Below are 19,596 nucleotides of genomic sequence, written 5' to 3'. Positions count from 1 at the left end.
ACTGCCTTCAATACATTTAGGTCTGTTCAGAAGCAAACTGATGCTCTTAGGGAAAGTACATGCTTGGTCTGAGCAATGCCACAGCTTAGAATGTGAGGAAAGGAGCAGCTGCACCTCACGCCTCCACAACATGGCACCAGGACACACTGCTAGCTCATATTCAGCTGACTCTCCATCAGTATCCCAAGGTCCCTTTCCATCAGGCAGCTTTCCAGCCACTCCCCCCCAAGCCTGTAGGGTTGCCTGGGGTTGTTGTGATCAAAATGCAGGACCCAACACTTGGCCCTGTTGAAACTCATACAGTTTTCTTTGGCCCACTGATCCAGTCTATCCACGTCTCTCTGTAGTGCCCTTCTCCCCTCCCAGCTTGGTGTTGTCTGCAGACTTACTGAGGGTGCACTCAATCCCCTGGTCAAGATCATTAATAAAGAACACACTGACAATAGAAGCAGCACCAGGCCCTTTGGTGCTCCTTGACTCAAGGTGAAAAAACAACTGGGAGAAAAGAGCAGCTTCTGAGCAATGGGAAGAGGGAAATGGGTGAACTGAAAGTTATTCCAGTGAGCTCCTCATGCAGCAACGACTGTGGTTAAAGTGGTACATATCAGTAATTGTTTTGGTTCCTGAAAGGAATGGGTAAATTTCTTTGGAGATGGGGAGAAAAAGCAGTAGCAGAAAGGGTTGATGTGGAAAATGTTACATGCTTAAAACAAACGTGGCTATGGGGTTTTTGTGTTGTTGCTGTTTTTTTTGTTTCGAATGGATTCTCTCATTAAGCTCAGGATATTCAGTCATTTTGAAGTACAGTGCTGTTCAGTCATTTGTGGATTCAACTCCTCACAGAACGTTTTTTCCACTTAAAGTTTTAGTCCCTTCTCTAATGACTTCTAGTCTACAAGAGGGTTGATTTTTATGGCCAGCTTGGAAGTAGCTCTCAGATATAAGTTATAAGGCACCATCTTTCTCCAAACAACAACTGCAGTTGTCTGGAGGAGTACTGATTGCACAGGCAACTGCTTGGTGTTTTTGTCATGGTATTGAAAATACTCAGTGTTTTGTTAGAAAATCATGTTTGGAAGGCAAATAATCAGCCTCCTTGGCAAAGCAGAGGAATACTTAATCTGTAGGGCAGGCAGAGTTTGCCTACTGGAGAAGCACTGGCTGTGACTGCCTTGTGACAGGCCCCGTCAGGGCCTGGTGACAAGGCACTTGCACTACTGCTAAGTTTGTGGTTGTACTAAGGTCTATGAGAAATGTTTTTTAAGTTTTAGATCGAAAAAGAAAAACACGGAAACATCAACAGGAAATAAAACATTTTTATTGAATATCTGTGTAATATGTATGTTAATTTAACGACAATTGGAAAACTCTACTGTGGGAAGTCACTACACAAAGTGAAACAAAATATAAACCACCTCATCAAAAATGAAGGTAAAATACGGCTAAAGTTGTCAGCTCGCGGGCCACGAGCGATATGGCAGGATAAAACACCCCAAACATTTCTACAAGATACAGAGAAAACCCACACAGAGAAACACTCAAGCAGGCAGTAAATATACACAAAGGCAACTAGGATCTTTCTACAGCATCAGATTCTAATACTTCACACAGCTTTGTCAGAAAGGTACATGTGGCTTCTTTGAGGATGAAAATGTCATCTTGGTCAAATAGCAGGTTCAGTCTCTGAGAATCATAGTACCTTACAAACCAATTCTACGGTGACATTCAGTCTGGCAGTGTAGGAAGAAAAAGCATTAAGAATACCTTAACACAATGAATCAGTTCTGGCAGTTTGAACCTGCAGCTATCCCGAATGAACAACTGAAAGCTAAAGACCATGAAGCTGAATATCCGCTCTTATGCTGGAAAGCTGACTGTCTCGGTCTTTTCTTTGGTGGGGTTTGGTCCTCAAGGTTAAGATTTTAAAGCATTCCAGCTTGATGCTTTGCATGTATGTGCCTGTTTCTATCAGATGTCTCACTTGTGTATTTTCCATGTTTCATGTAAAAAAGAAAGAAAATGGGCCTTGCTACTTACTTTTGGAGGTGAGGAGAGATCCATATTTTTAGTCTCCTCTCACTTTGCTGCTCCTTTTTCCCACTATGCACTGAAAATGGTGGCGTGTGGCCATCACCACACTGACCTCAGGCTGTCACAGCTCTCTCAGCAGCAGAGCCTTGAGGGAGGGTATAGAATTTCATCTTCAATCCACAGTTCTCTGACCACATTCATCGTTTTATCTTTTTTTTACAATAATTTCTTTTAGGTACAACTGAGAAAAGCGTTAGTAGTCTCAGGTCTCCCTCCAAAAGGTATAGCATTTCCACATTTCTGGGGTAGTTTGCATGGATGAAAATAATCCACTTTTCAAAGCGTTATAAATATATTCACAGCATGGAAAGACAAGCGAGGGGCTTCAAAGGACTTCAAAGGACGGTACATGGGATAGAAGTGATGCCCTAAATGACTTGATGAGATGGTACAAGCCGAGATGACATGCTGGCTAGCTGGAAGATGGCTATCTACAGTAAAGCAGCAGGGGGGCAAGGGTGAGGGAGGTTGGGAATGTGAAATATTGCACAGGGTTTGACAAAATGCTGCGTGGTCAACCCATTCAATATAGCCTCCTTGTCTCCTGCATAGCTCTCCAGTTCTAAATTGGTCCGTCATAACTAGAACTGCTTGTGCTATGCATTCCTTCGGCAGTGCAGTAGAAGGGAATGGCAGTATTATTACAATATCACTACGGAATAAATTGATTGCTATCCACTGAGAAAACTACATTTCTAAGCACACACGGCAGTCACAGTGATACACAGAGCAGTCTTTCAAGACTCTTATGGAATGACTAATAGCTTCATAATAGTGCCATTTACTACATAATAACATTGAAAACATTTAAAAACTCCTCCTGAAACGAGCATCTAGTATACAGAAGAGGTTGCTTCAGTTTTCTAGAACTTGTTCTTTGTTTTCACTTTTTTTTTTTCTTTTTAAAGGACAAATTAAAACTTAAGTATAAATAGTATATAAAAGGTCACTAGCTGTTCTCTTTTGGCTTACTTTGAAGTGCATTTAGAACTATGGCTAAATTTTGTCATCTTCTGATGGGATTACAATACTGTCCATTTACCATGAAACTATTTTGTATAATAAACTCACACGGCTGTGTCTAAAAAATATTCTGCATTCCTTCTAATCTGAGTTAGTATAATAAAATATTTTGTTACAAAGTCTAATGTGCAAACTCATTATAACGTGAAATCGTGGATGGAATTCACAGTATGCAAATTTTGTATAAAGGTGATAACGGAGAGCTACTCTTGATTTCATGGCAGCATTTCGCGACTGCCGCATCTCCCCCCTCCCGTCCCCCCCTCCCCGCATAACCACTGCAATGTTCTTACTTTTACGTGAGATGAAACTGTTTCCTCCTATGGAACTGCTTCCTCAACTTTCAATCGAAAACCATTTCGGTCTGTAACATTTGCGCTTTGGAATATATACATAAAAATGATCTCATGGCTTCTGGCTACATCTCCTTGAGGTCAGCCATGGAGCTGCTCAGATCATGCTAAGTTGCCTGTCAAAGAAGTCTACCAAATTGGATGTGCCCCTCCAAGATTCACTGTGTACACGTAGCTTGTTATCAGGATGGTCCAGTTGAAAGCTCAGATTTAAGTTGTCCTTTAAGATGTCAGTGTAACACTACTAGTGCCTTACAAGTTGGAATTTTTTTTTCTGGAATGCAGACGATACAATAGTTACCCTATAATATATTATCAGCTCTCCTATATCTCAGTCAATTTACATAATTTAAAATAGAACATCTTATTAAAAACATCTAGATATACACAGATTAGGAAACGCTTACAACATACAAATACACAAACTAGAAATAAATTCTCAGCATACTGGTGTATATATACAACTGTGTGATACAATAAATAATTTCTGTCATGCTCTATCTACACATCATATTGCTTAAAAGAAGAGTAGATCTGGGGGGCAGTGGTGAAATGAAGCGCCGTTAGAGGGCTCTCTACGTTTAAGGTTGTGCAAATTAAAACAGGAATTAATTTAAAAGTACAACTGATCTGTGACAGGAACACATGGCTGGAAATGAAAGGACCCATATTACTGAGGTATTTACAGATACTGGCTAAAGAGCACTATGTGGGCAAATGCAGAAAGGCTTCTTCTTCTTCGTACTTTAATTTAATTTACTTCTTGACTGCCAGCATGGCATCTACCTCCTCCTCGGGCTGTAAGGTGTGCCACTGTGCGATGGGCCGCCTGGGGTTGGCCAACATGTCTGACCAATGCCGCAGCTCTGCTCCAGTGCTGTTGTAGCCCACAAAGACTTTCCCGATGGCATCGTTCTTGCCAATCTTGTCATAGTCCAAAACAGTCACAACAATTTGCACTTTCTACAATGAGACAGAGAAAGACCAGTGAGGGGAGGAGGGCAGAGAGGAATTTCAGCACAGACAGTTACAACTGAGTCTCCATAGACACAAATTGAGCAGATGCGTGACTGCCAGAGGAGGCTCCCCCAAACATAAGCAAATTCAAACATTTGTCTTTGCTTCTTGTGAGCCTTCAAGATGTATTTCTACTTAGAACCTCACAGTTAACCTGAAATTCACCCCCTCACATCAAAGAGCTTCATGTGGGAATTAAAGTTGATTTTTTTCCTATAACAGGTTAACAGCGTATACATTTTTTTTGTTGCTACTGAAGAAGCAGGCTACTTGAAGTCTGCAGGGCTAACGGTAAGATCTTCAGAGAAACTAATTAAAAAGTAGTTAAATCAAACACATCATTATTGTATAAATAAATGTTAAAAGGTAGAATTCAGAAATGGCTCTACATCAACTTATCATCTCCAATGTTGCACTCAGTTCTTTCTACTTTGAAGCAACTCCTTATTATCTGTCCTGCATGCAAATCTGCTGTTTTCAAAAATAATTCAGAAGACACCACACAGAGAGCGTTGGTGCTCTGCACAGGTTGCCCAAAGAGTCTGTGGATGCCCCACCCATGAGACATTCATGACCAAGCTGGATGTGGCTCTGGGCAGCCTGGTCTGGTGGTTGGTGACCCTGCACATAGCACGGGGGTTGAAACTACATGAACATTGTGGTCGCTTTCAACCCAGGCCATTCGATGATTCTATAATTCTGTAACAGCCCTTAAAGCCGCTGTCTACAGATATGTGTACATAACTGCGTGTACAGACACACATACACACACTCATATGTATGTGTACATTATAGGTTTATACAACAATAAAGCAGCCAGGAAAAGAGACTGTAACCCAAGGGAGCCGGAAAAAAGAAGAAGCTGTGGTGTCTTGGGGCTCTGGCACAGCATCTCTATTAGGCACAGGGAGGTCTGGCCTGCAGCCACACTGGTGCTGCAGTCACTTGGCTGTAGGAGCAGTAAGCTCTGGCACACAGAATTGTAAGAGCCCATCTCTCAGAGCTCACACACCAGTTCCTGCTCACTTGGGCTGGGGCACGTTTAGAGGCAGAGTTCAAGGCAGGTGTTTGTGTATGCGTGCACATGTTCCCCTCCATCAGGTTGTTAAGATTTAATGAAACAGTACAAACAGCTTTGTCTTCAGTGGGATGATATTCTTAACTGTATCTGAGACATTAAACAGCCTTGGGCTGATTTTATTTAACTGTAAATGCTTCTCCTTAGGGATTTGCCAGTTAAAGTTGAACATACAGTTCTTTTCCTGACTTCTTCTATCCCCTGATAAATATATATGGTTCCCTACATGAATGTGAGCTTCCTGAACTCACTGAAGAAATGCACTGTAACAGATTTCTTTAATAAACAATCAAACAAACAAACAAATAAATTCTCAAATATCATGTTTTTTAAATTTCAGGTTTTAAATATGTGAATAGTCTGGATTTCTCAGTAGCACAATTAATTTTATTGCTTGCAATAGGATTTATCTTTTTAAAGTAACCCTTAAGCATCTCTGCAAGACCGGACTCATGTGGTCTGTTTTATAGGGTCCATTCACTTACACAACTCTGCAGTTCACTGAGCCAGAGAAAGAAATAATTCCAGCAAGCACTAAAGTATTTATATAGTTGCTGATGACAAAAGTGTGCATCAAACTCAAGATTCTGTCTCCCCAGAGCACTCATGATATATAGCAATATCCTGAAGCAAGTATTCCTAGATGCCAAAATGATGTTTCATTTTTGCTGCTTGCAATACACTCACTTTAATGTTGATGGTACCTCCCCAAATGAACATTTATGTTTTAGATGTATGATACAATCACAGATCTAAAACATAGGCATGAGTACTATTTTTCGGTACAAAAAAAGTTGCCTGCTGCACCTAGAAGCTCGGGGCTAGTTATTATTTGATTTTTCCTTTGTTAATCATAATGCAACAGTGAGCACTGAAAGGACACTTTTTTGATCTATAAAGATGGAAGAAAATGTAGCTCAGATGGTTAATGCCAAAACGATTTTCACTGTATGGTCTTTGACTTAAACCTGCAGAGAAATGTACTTTTCATCACAGTACTTTTGTACCACATATTAAAGGAACAGCACTGCAAAATCCACCAGGTGCAGCGCAATGCACCACCTCTGTTACTACATACTTGGATTAGCAGTTTCCTTGGCATGATTAGGCATTCTTTGTAATGAATGGGAATGGAGACTTTGGTACCTCTGGATGTGGTCTTCCTTGAAGGTGGTGAAACATGTACTTAATTTGACTGAAGGAACAGGATTTGACTTCCCAGTGGTATTCTCCCATTGCCTTTCAACATACCACCTTTTCCTTGTCTGCCCATTTCACTTGAGACCCTAAATCCATTCTTACTGTAACTTAAGTCTAAACAATATTTAAAACACATTTTTTTTTTCTGATGATGAAATTACTACAGTGACTTTAATGAAATCTCTTCTAAATAGTCTTTCATAACTAATTCCAAAATACGCTGGCATAGGACCACAGTCCCTAACTACCGATCATTAAATTGAGGCTATATCCTGAGGTAAACAGCTATAAGTTGCTCTAATAAACTTATCATAAAAGCAGTAAAATTTTAGACAGCTAAACCACAACACTTTTTAAAATGCCTGTGTCCACCTCACTAAGCTGATTTAGGATTAGAAGGCAAAATGGCCAAGAATCCTACAGAATAAGTGTTAAAATGCCAAAGCTCAGATTTGATAACTTGGAGGTATCCATTCAGGTTCCCCACTCCTGTCCCTATTCAGAAATCAAGATGCTTCAGAGAGGCTTTATATGACAGAACTTCTTTAGCTTCTGATCCTTTGATGCTTGTTCTGAGGTATTTCACCAGCACAACAACCAGCTTTCGTTAAAATCACTGGGAATTCGCCCCTGTTGGATTTCCTCTTTGAGTCCTGTCCATAGACATTTGTATCTATGCTGTGGGGTATCAAAAAGCTCCTAGGAGGGCCAGTCCTGCACTCTAATCACTATTCCTATTGCCTCATCTTGTTTAGCTTAGTTATCTTTGTCAGAACCAAGCCAATAAAAGGCAAGCACACAGATTTTGTTGAAAGGCAGGCCTTAGCTTCTGGACTTCTTTCCAGTTCAGCTGTTATTAGAATGGAAGATGCAGATTCCCAAAGCCCTTACCATTCTCTCTCCTAATCAAGAGGAGTCTGCCTTGCAGTCTCTACTGCCTTGCAGTTTTCCCTAACAATGTCAGCTAGCTGTACATTTAACCAGTGCCATTTCAACCCCCATAGCAACAAGGCATCTGATCTGTGGTGTAAGACCTCTCTTACAATCTAAAAATGCACATAATCCTAGACTTTTAATTATTGTCTTTCAAACTGAGAAGTCCTTAGAAGTACACTTTCCATACTGAGATCTATCCAGAAAAGAATTTATCTTGCTTAATGTCTGCATGGTCACAGAGCCTCCTGGGAGGCCAGGAAGTTGACTTACATGCAGCTCTTTTTTATTGGGATATTTAAACCCATGCATCTTGCCCTGGCAATGAATACTCTAACAAATGAGCAAAAGAAGAAAAACGACTTAACGCTAATGGTTAAGGCTTAACAAAAATGGAGGCAGTTTGTAACAACTGATCTTTACGTGACTTACATTACGTAGATCAGATCAGAGATCCAAGTCACGCCTTTTCCAAGTGATTCGTTCCACAAACAGGTGAACTGATACTCTCTGGTCTATCATATACTTGGCTTTTTATGGAACAATGAGTGTTGCACTCGCAGAACAAGCCATAGTCACCAGTGACAAGAATACTTGTGAAAACACTGAAGATCAGGTTTCAAATTCAGTTAGAGATGGGAGTAAACTCATTGCACGTTTCCCATATGCCTCCTGAGACGGTTAGGAGGATCATCAATCTTGTGAGAAAAACGTTAGTTAACATGAAGAAAAGTTAAATCTCATTCACATGAACAAGAGACGATTTGCCTCCCAGTAGCCCAAAGGTAGGTACTCAAGTCCCTGAGGAACGCTGGTGTGGTCACTTGTTATTTTCCATGCCTGGGGGATGCAACTCCCAGCTCAGTGAGCTGGTTTCTGAGCCTCCTAGTTTTAGGAACTGAGCTCCTCAGGAACAGCACAGGAAGAACTGCTGGAGCTGCACTGAGCCACCAAGAAAACAGATACCCCTAACATCCTCAAGCGTGTTTTTCAAAGAGAAGCAGGAACTGCTGAAAAGGTTTTCATGGTAAGATGGGTAAGTATGAAAAAAAAGAATTAAATAATGTATTTTACTTGACAGGGATGCTGCAGTACTTTCAACAAACAGTTCCTAAATACACATAGGGAACACAACTGTGATCAATGATACTGATGTAGTATTTTCAATAATGTGGGGAAAATTATATTATACAACATTTCTTTTGTCCCTATACTTATTTTTTGCCAGCACATTCCTTTGCTATCTCCCTGTAGATGTTTTTTTTGGTTTTTTTTTTTTTTTTCCAGAATCCATTTCTGTTAACATAAAATGTCAGTTATCCATTTCTCACTGATGAATCAAAGCTTCATAAGTACTGTGCATTTTCTCATTTCCCTCTTGAAGCAGTCACACTCATCTCCTGCAGCACAGGCCTGGCACCTAGGTGCTAATGAAGGCATGCACACGTGATAATTAACATGACTCCTGTTAAATATTTATAAGGGCTGAGAAATAGAATGCAGAGAGAAGACAAAACACTGTTTGACATTACCTGAATTTGCTCAAATGGTACTTCAAAGCTGAAAGACTCGTTGTAATAGGGATTCAGAGTATTCTTCTTAATTGTCGTCTTTTTCTTCTTCAGCCTCTTACCATTCTGCATCAGATGGATTTTCACATAGGGATCTAGGTAATCAAGAGAAGAGGTAGAGGTAAGAGAGGTAATTCACTGTGTTTTCTGTAGAATTTAATCTCACAAATTCAGGACTCAAGAGAAAAAAAAGAAAAATCTTCAACAACAACCCGCTTGTAATTAAACAGTCTTAGTTTCCACCATAGGAAAACTCCTACACAACTGCAAAGTGCTTGCGATGGAAAAGGTACAATATATTTGTTTCCACCTAACTTTGTTCTGCAGTTCATTAAGCATCCTGTAAACAATCCTGTTGTTAATTAGCAGTACCTTTGCTGAGCTCTGTTGTATTCTTCTGTTTACCATAAAACACAATTTGAAATCTCAGGCTCCTCTTTTTCAACAGCCTGTATGGTACTGTCACAAAAAATTGGGCAGGTATCTTCTTTGGCTTTAGGCAGATATACTGTGATGAAGAGTGAGGCAAACCATCCCTCTAGGGAGTTGTATGGAACTACGGAAAACGTAAGTCAAGTGTTGCGTAAATTAAGAGAACCTGGCTGTAAGCTGTCTCTGGAGAGGGCTTCTCATGTCCCTCCTAAGAAAAGGATGGAGCTACAGAAGAATGGCAAATACTGAAACTAAATATTATCATTATGAACAAATCATGCTTTACTCTCCAATGAAATTCTTCGATGAAGGGCCTGAGAACAATAACTGCATTCTGCTACAGTCAGATATGTGCCTAAGAACATAGGAGTTGGAGACAGTTAAGTTTTGAAGAAACATGATTACAACCTTCAATATGTCTGAAGAGAAAATAATTCCGCTAGTGGACTCTTCCAGACAGTGGGCAAGGGCCTAATAACATCCAATGTGAGAAGACACTAAATAAATTTTAGCTTAGAAATACACACATGCTTTAGTAGTGAGGCTACTGATCAAGCTGGAATAGCTTCTCAAGATTTTGCGGTGAACTCTGTCACAGAGGGTTAAGATTCTTTCTCCCTCAAACGACACAAATACAAATACAAACTAAATCTGGGTAGTTTTATGCCCTAGGCTAGATAAGGAATTGCAAGGGTTCCTTTTCACTGCACAGTGTATGAATTAAGGGCAGAGCAGAAATGTGAAGAACAGAAATGCTAGCAAAAAGACAACAACATTCTTTATTATTATTATTTTTTTAATACTGTTTTCAACATCATGGCGTGCACTGTTTCGAATGTGGACAACTGGCAAACATGGACTCCTTTAAATCAGTTGATACTTGAGAAAAGGCTCATCTACCTGACTACTTTTGCAGAGGCTCCATGCTGAATGCATAACAGTTTTGACATGCAAAAATATGATGTTTTAGGTATAGCTAATATATTTATACTAAGAAAGTTTAGTAGTCAAGGAGCCAGCGACAGTGCATTAAAGTATAATTTGAGTAACTAAGGCAGGCTGGGAGGCTAAGTAGTGCAGTAATTGATCATTATTGAGGGGATTAGAACTGAAGAAGTCTATTAAAATAAATGTAATCAATATAAGCCAATCATTTAGTGACTTGTGCTTGTACAAAGACAGCATAAACAGATTTGATGATTATTGATATGTCCATACGGAACTCTATTGTAATGATTTATATAGCAATGCAGATACATTGTGATCTACAAAAACATTCCATATTTTTGGGGGCAAATACTTTAACCTAAAATTCAAGTGTGTCTTCAATGTTTGAAGACTATGCACATTCAATTTAAATTACTTGCTTTGCATTTAACAGATTTTCTATCTTCCTGCTGGTACTAGAACAAAATTTGACCCCAGATAACTCATGCCCATGGACAAGACAGGATAAATAAGCCTAGATCTTTGTGGCTTCTTTTTCACATCCTATCAGTTTCTTATGCTTGTCTGTCAGAGTATATGAGTTTGGCTGAGGCAAACGCCAGTTTTGTTCAGTAGGAAAGATCCAAATGGTACCATCTTACCACTGTTGTGCAGAAATGTCAGTGGCAGAGGTCCCAAACGAAGCACAGAAAGGTACATACCATGTGATTCAACGGCCTCAGTTTTTTCATCATATAATGAAACTGCCAAGCCAAACTAAATGTGAATTTAAAAAGTCACCTAACTGAAGTCATGTTCCTTCTTTTCCAGTTTTAGAAGAATGCATTAAATAACTTTACTAATCACAAAAACAGCACAGATCAGAATAGGGTGTCCAACTCGCATACACGAATGAGAGACTTTAGCTGAGTTCATCCTCATTAGATTGCACATCCACTTTCTGTTTCTTGAAGCACCCTGGCCTTACGTGATTCGCCTCTCTCTTTGTTCTTCTGAGTCCAATCCATGACCCCTTCAGTTAGACTGTCCCGTAACCCACCTCACCAGCCCTACCACCATCAGCTCTCCAGGATTCTATTTGCATGCAACCTACACAGAACTCCTTGCAACTTCACAAGGAAGTGTCTCAAAAAGATGGGTTCTTTTCCACCAAATAACAGAAGCTAAAATGCTTGGAATCAATTACTGGAAGAAGGGAGGATGATCAAAAGCAAGCAGAACCTCTGAGAAGTTACAGTATCCAGTGAGATAAGGCACAGTGCTAATGGAAACCTCTCTTCTATCTACTTGCAGCATAACCTCAGTGCTGGCACTATTACTCCTGCTGAGCAATGCTTTAATATGTAAATAATCTCACAGAATAACTAAGACTAGAAAGAATGACAGCACTGATATTAAAACCCATCAGTGATAAACTGATAAGTGTATAGCGTGGGCACAGAGAGCAGAATTCTTTGGACCACATGTAAATGTCTACATCCAATGCCAATGAAAATGAGAAAGCTTTTCCCTTTGTGTACTCTGGATAGTTATCTAATTCCAGAGTAGATACCTGTCTTTTGTCAAGTAGACAATATCCCAAAAGGCAAGGTAGTCTATTAGCTTGGATATGAACTGTTATACTGCAGAAAGCTACAGTCTGTTTTTTTCCACCTGACCATCTGGAAAAAAGGATGTTGCATCCAGGGTGCTGCAGCTGTTTCTCAGCTAAAGAAGACAGAATAGTTGCGTGTCCATTGCTTAATAATTCATACTGAGCAACGTGTGGGACGAAAAAAAAAAATTGTGTTATTTATTCACTCATTAACAGTCATCCACAAATGCTAAAAAGCTGTAAAATTCATAATGAATCGTGCACTATAGATTTTACAAAATCTCAAGGGAGAGCGGCTGAACAGCTTTTAAAGTGCTGGGTGACAAGCTGACAAATTTTGTCTTCCTGAAGTTTGCAGCAAGATACCAATATGTTATTTAAAGGATAACTGAAATGGCATTCGATATCAGGTAAACATGTCTTGATTCATGTGGACTGTGAAGCATACATAAACAATTAGAACCCTCTTAATATAATGACTATTTCATCATCATCATGCCATAGACAAGATGCTCTTATTTATCAGGGCTTTAGAAAAAGCAAACTTGGCAGTAAAAAGAAAATACTACATTGCAAAAGAAGAAAATTGTGACTAATGACCATATCTAAGGAAAAAGTGCAACTCAAGAACGACTGTTTGACACTGAGTTTTAAGATGAAAATTGTTTTACACGGATCAGTAGTTAATGAAAAAATCATTTTCCAGGTAGAATGCAGCACACAGATTTCCACTTGTATGGATCTTCAGCAGAATAATGTCAACAAAGTACTCAGCATGGCATGGCTTTACTACAGTGGCTTATTCTGAATGCAAACATAAGGATGGTGCTGATCTTTGGTAAATATTTGTAAGGCTTCTGTAATATGAAAAGCAAGCAGCCAGAAAGTTGACAAATTTGAAATATGCTTCAGGGGAAACACTGGACTTGATTAGGTGTGCAATTATAGTGCAGAACCCATGTGTGGGGAGAGTAACAGTTGGAAGAAAAAAATCCCACACAGCCCTGTGTGCTGGGATCAGAGAAAACCCTCCTCAAGCCTCAAGGAATCCTAACATGATTAAGAGGAAAAAGCTGAGCCAGAACAAACTAGTCACGGATACAGCTGAGTAATGTTTCATATGACAAACACTTTAATATGAAGATGTACTCAAATAAAATGTAGAAACTGAAAAGAAATAGAGTGCCAGAACTGCCTCTGGCTGTATTTTTGTCTTCAGACTGTTCAGGCTGAGTGCTAATTAGCACTCGCATTTTCCCCCACCAGAAGAAAAGCTATGCCAAGCCCATGCCAAAACACACATCACTGACATTTAGAGCAAAGGTGTCAGCAGACAGTGGTGTTTCCATCTTGGGAAGTAGAAGACATTCTTGAAGAACTCAGAAATTGATTCAATAAGAAAATCAGATTTGGAAATGTAGCCTCAGAAATGGCTCTGCACTCACAGTTAGGGCCGAGGTGACTTGCGGGGAGGGCTGTCAGTTCCACTATAAAGAGCCAAGATCACTCGCATCCTACAGCAACCAGCAGGGTGGGAACACAAGGCCAGTGCCTCTGAGCAAGGCAGGAGGAGGGCTGGACTCAGCACGGCACACACAGAGCACAGCGGGACAAACTTCACCGGTAGTTCCCACAGGTTTGCTGATTCCTCCCTCTGTGGGCCTATAAACCCTTCTCTCCCAGGAGAGCAATGATTCACATTATTCCTGTGGCTTTCAGGCCATGGTTAATTTGCCTTAACTATTACTTCTTCTGTGTATGAGATGAGTGGGAATAATTAAAGTCTGTGACACAATGAGCTTGTGGTGATGCTGTGCCTGGACTGTCTAAGTCAATATTTTTCAGATGAAGTGTAAGCTCTGGAAAGGAAGGAAAGCCAGAGAGGAGGAAAATGTGTTATCTTGAGAAGAAGCAATGTAAGATACCACTACTAAAAAAGAGTGCAAGTCCTGTGGTACATTCTATACTGGCTTATATTCATTGATACAAGCTACTGGACATTCTATTTTCCTCCACAAATAAGCACACAGAAAGTGGAATGTAATTTTTAAGCAGCAGCTGACATCCCAAGAGAAACAATGAAAAACATTCTCATCAGGAGGAATTCACTTGGCATAAAATATAGGTTTTGTGGTTTTCTTTTTTTTTCTTTTCTTTCTTTCTTAACCACAGCATTTCAATGGAAATGGGATTGTTGAGTCTTCCTTAAAAAAAACTTAATGTCCAGTTCTCAGCTAGCATTCCCATTTAGTCACCAGGGACATTATTGGAGTTTCCATAACCCCACTGGGTTGTAGAACACTTGATGTTATCAGATCTTGAGCTGCAGCCAGTACTTGATCAATGCACAAGGGAAATGTGGGTAGTAAAAGTCTTTTGCTGCAGTTTCCGGTGGTGGCATCTGCCCCAGTTCCAATCCCAGCAAAGCACTTATAAAAATCACTTTATTAAGTGGGCTGAGGATTCAGCTGCTTGCCTGGGAGGTTCTCCCAGCACCACCCCGTGGCCATGAACTGAGTTCAGAAACTGCAACCAGCCCAGGCAGGGTGTCAGATGCCACTGATAGCTGTAACCAATTTAGTCAGAAAGACTGATACTACATGTGCTAACTTCCATCTATTTGTGCCCTCTGGGTGGACTGCTCCAGATGCAGCTCAAGGCCCTTTTTTAATCCTACTTTGTGTCATGGTGAAGCAGGTTAGATGATTTTGGTTAATGTATTTCCATAAGCATCTTTAACAGAATAGTGCATAGTTTATATAGCTTATCCAACGAGTCGATAATTTATACATGAAAACATCTGTCCATTCATGTTCAGTAACTGATTGATTCTCATAGGAATAATGGATTCCATTTAAAGTTGGGGAAGAGGGATCAGTATTTGGAAGAACTAACAGTAGCTCCCTGTTATAACGAAAAAGATGAATGGCCGTGTAGCAAAGCTGTCTCGGAATAACAGCTGTGCAGTTAAATGAGCATCAAGTTGATACTGAAATTCTGAGTTCAGAGAAGCAAAGAGCTCTGGGAGGATGGAGGTGTTGTAAAACTGACAGCAGAGCGAGCAATTCCCTCATCTGAGAATCCCAAACTAAGACGGCTGAGCATGTAGAGCTGACAGTAGAAACAGAAATGTTCACAAAGGCCTAAGGGCTATTCAGCCATCAGATGAGTCTGTAATTCCACCCACAGTGCTTCCAACTGGAAAACAACAAATGTTACAACTCCAGATGGGGGAAGTAGCATAATACTGAAAAAATGAAGAAGCCAAAAGTCTTATTTAAAAACAGTGCAAATTAGAGCTTATGAGATTATGATTAAGTTTGCTGCCAGAGTAAGGGCAGTTGAACTGTCTCTCTTGCATCCAAGCAGCTCACTTCAACATAGCAGCAGAGGCAAAACACATAGTTTTATGAAGCGCACCGAGTGTGTGTTGAACCAACAGAAAAAAGCTCCTTAAGATTTGTCTGTATGTAAACACATGATGCCCTGGTGAAAAAGCAAAGCAACTTAACCAGGCACTCTAAATGCGATTACATGCAAACTACAAGCATCAAAGCAGTCAGTCTCATTCCCCTGTATTTGCACCAGAAAGGGAGGAGCTGACTGCTCATAGAGCTTGAATTTAGCAAGCAAATACAGTGTGGCACTGTAGAGCTTTTAGCACACTGGGAAAGGGTAACAGATATTAAATAAAAAGGCATACAGTAATATGAAAAATGTTGCCATGAGTATCATTGTATATGACAAAATATACAGATGGAAAGAACACAATAACAACAAAGATGTTGCTGGCATTAACATCAAATGGTCAAAAGCTATTAAGTGGGATTGCTGATGCAGGCAGACTGTCCAGTAAATGAATTCAGATAGAAACCAAAGCTAACTGGCAATACTTCAGGCAGCACATTCCTGCAAACTGCTGAGTCTGAGTTTATGTAACGCATTTGGATGATACAGAGAAAAAATTAATTACATTTATATTTATTAAGTTGGCGGTACTGGAAACAGCAGAAAGAGGATAAAATGTAGAAGCTTAGAGAGATTCAAAGTACTACCCTGAAGTGGGCTGAAGAGGAGGGAGGGGGAAATACACCCTGACTGAGAAATAATGGCGTACAGAGGAGCAGATAGAGAAGCAGAAGCACCTTATACAGAAAACAAAATGAAACTGAGAATAAAGAACAGGTCATATAAGATGCTTTATCAGAAAAAGACAGAAACTGGGTGAATAATGGTGCATCTATCTGGGCCACTTGTGAGTGTCTGGGGGCCCTGAAGAACTGGGCTGCCTGTCTATCCATGTCATCAGCAATTTTGGGATGGGGGCACAAAGTGCATTTCCTCCCTCTGAGGCACACACTGCCCCTTGTACCTACAATTCAAGCATCACAATGCAAAAGCGAGGTTAAACTCCTAACATGATTGAGGAGATGTTCCTCAGCCCTCTCTGTTGGCTGAAACCATCTGAACACACACACAGATGTCTCGAGGTTGAGACAAGGCTAAAAGACACAACAAATAGGTTCTCAATCTGCACCATTGAGCAGAACACTGCATTTTGAGTACTACTGTCATTTAGCAGAGCCAAAGCTGGTGCTGTGCTTCCTGCCTTTGATGGAAGTGCCTTTGCCCACCTTATTTGTGTGATCCTCACCTTTGGGCTTCTGTCAGATCAACTATCTGCTCCTGTGAGTATTTGCTGCAAATAGCTTCTTGCTTGTGCACTGGATGATAATGTGACTGGCAAGATTTTAGGGGACTTACTTGATTGAAAGAAACCCAGAGGGATTTACCAATTTTTGTTAGCCAAGAATTTCCATTTCCCTGGTGATGTTTCTTTGTGCTTCCAGGCTTAAATGTGTGGGATGAAAGACTCGAGGAAGACCGCTGTGCTAGACAGAGACAAGAGTAAGGAAAGGCACCTGGAAATAACTCGATGGAAGCAAAGAAAGCCATTTCTTTCATGTAGTGGAATGTTGTGCTCATGGTAAGAGCTAACTGAAAGCTAATGCTAATCAGAATGAAGTTTAGATAATATTCCAAAAGAATATGTTGCCAGAGCCAAGTGCTGAAATACCCCTACTTAGGACTAAAGTCCTAAGTGACTGCAACGGGGTAGGAAACAGCCTTCCATTTCCATTTTCTTCCTCTGAAAACAGTGGATACAGATTTCCCTTTGATGTCTGTGCGCTTCCAGCAATGCGCTGACTGAAAGCAAATGCCTTTTTTGGTTGTTTCTTCAACCCCCACAGCAAAACAAGCAAATAAATAAATAAGTCAAAAAACAAACATTAAAAACCCAAACCCTGTAGCTATGAAGCAAAACAAGTCCTAATCTCAAATTGCACAGAGGACAGATAGGAGTTCCAGTATTACTGGATAATAAAGAAAACTGCACTGAAGTGAGTGACAGTATTCACTGAAAGGAATTAATCAACCCTGAAATAGAGAGAAACTCTATTAAAAGCAAAAAATGTTCTAACTGGTTTATTAACGATTTATTGTAGCAGGGACAGACATTTCTGTGGTTCAGACTCTTCATGTCAGCATTTCCACAGTAAGGATTCATGGCGTGACTGCTTATCAGCAGCTTGTATATAGAGGGAGCCCACAAACACCTGTTTTTCAACCTCAATTTGAAATAACCTTCCTACCACCTTTTCAGCCTGAGAAGTTTCTATCTGTATGAAGTCCAATCTTCATTTTGTCTCCATTATTTTTTCCTATTATATTTAAGCATTAAGAAAAAAGTGTAAATGTAAGTAAGGAGCTACATGATTGCAGTATGCTTTTAGCCTACAAATATTCATTTAGAATAACTAAGAGAAAATAGATGTCTCTCTTTCTCCTTCTCCTTGTCTATCCTACTCTCCAAGAGATGAGCTGTCTTTTCAGCAGGGTTTTGCAGTGTTTTCTTGTATATTCTTACAGTCCATTTTTGGTACCTAATTTTAGTGTGATTCACAAGATCAAAGTCTTTGCTGCCTCAACCGATGTACGACCAATCCTCTACAAGAAACCTAAAGCAACCCATGATAAAGACAATTGTTTGTACTCTTTTAGACACTAAACCTTTCCCTCTTGTCTGCCCAAGACAAACAGTAACAACAGCTCCAGTCAATTTGCTTTTCAGTGGTGAGAAGGAGACTCCTGGAACACTGCAAGGCAAGAACTGTGTCTGCTAAAGGTGTGAGCACGGCCATTCTGAATGGTGCTCCCCACTGGAAGACTGTCTTTGTCTTGGATTAAATTTAACAACAGTTAGGAAAAGAAGATCAAAAGAAGATTTTCTTGGGACAGGAAACATCTTCATCTCAGCCTCAACAAGAGAAATTACAATGTAGGCTAAACTTCCCAGCAGTTTCAATTGAGCTCAACCAAGTTACATCTGTTGAGCAAAGAATGACAACTGAGTGAAAACCTATTTTGCAGTACAACAAAACCACAAAGCTTTGAAAAGCCTGAAGGTCAGTTTTTGAACATGGGTTTTTACAGAGCAAGGGCTGGGGGGCTCCACATAATGAAAAACAGTGACCTGGAACTCAAGGCAAATTTTTGCATAAGCAAAAGTAACATCAGGATTATGCCCAGAATTATGGGAGTGCTGAAGACCTTGGCAGAAAAACAATTTACCTTTCTAATGTGCCACAGACAACTCACAGAAAAAATTCAAGACCTGGAGATCACCATGTCGCAAACACAATACAGTGGGCTAACGTTCAAAATCAAACTACAGAACAAGCATTCAAGGCCAACAGCATTGGCAGTAAGAACACTCTGCTGCCAAGAATATTATTCCTGTTCGAAGACGAGATCAGACAACTTGACAAATGGCATCATCAGATGAAAGACAGAAGTATTTCTGAGAACATGACCAATAACCCATGCCTCAATGTACCCCAAGCTTCTTCAAATTCTCCAAGCCATTTAATGGTAGAAATGGATATTTGACTGACATGTTATGATTTCATTGCCTACTGTACACCACTTTAGCTTAAAAGTCAGTCAAATGTGACACAAACGATCAGAAATCCAAAGGTACATGATAGTTTTCAGCTTGGATACCTGCTACAATTTTATACAGCTGCTATCCAATTTGGTACAAAAGTGGTGGAGCAATCTGATCTTGTACTTCACTGACAAACCAGATTGCATCTGCGCACCTCGGCATAACTTTGTGTGCTGCTCCATTGAGACAAGAACTTGATGTAGTCTAGTCAAGGATCGTGTTCGGTAATAAAATCAAACAAACCAAGAATCCAGAAAGCACATATGAATTTCAGAAATCCTTTAGCTTTCAGAATTGAAAGTAGGCATATTTGAAAAGACAAGCCTGGGTGTTTGAGGTTATTAGAA

At 40.1% G+C, this 19,596-nt stretch overlaps 1 protein-coding gene across 11 annotated transcripts in view; it reads right to left on the bottom strand.

Moving 5' to 3' along the window:
* Positions 1-1,296: 1,296 nt before the first annotated feature.
* Positions 1,297-19,596, bottom strand: part of SYT1 (synaptotagmin 1) — a 354,401-nt gene continuing 336,101 nt past the window's right edge. For all 11 annotated transcript variants that reach the window (XM_085537503.1, XM_085537506.1, XM_085537549.1 and 8 more), the window contains 2 exons: positions 9,228-9,361; positions 1,297-4,430 (listed from right to left, as the gene is read on the bottom strand). In XM_085537503.1, the coding sequence (XP_085393629.1) occupies positions 4,224-4,430; positions 9,228-9,361 (341 nt within the window). In that variant the 3' untranslated portion in view covers positions 1,297-4,223. The remainder of the gene's footprint in view (positions 4,431-9,227; positions 9,362-19,596) is intronic.

This window comes from Coturnix japonica, chromosome 1, assembly GCF_054131305.1.
Source record: "Coturnix japonica strain WE chromosome 1, WE-NBRP24, whole genome shotgun sequence".
In the NCBI taxonomy this organism is placed as follows: Eukaryota; Metazoa; Chordata; class Aves; order Galliformes; family Phasianidae; genus Coturnix; species Coturnix japonica.
The sequence above is the reverse complement of the archived record's forward strand: the minus strand, read 5'-3'. Positions and strand labels throughout refer to the sequence as shown.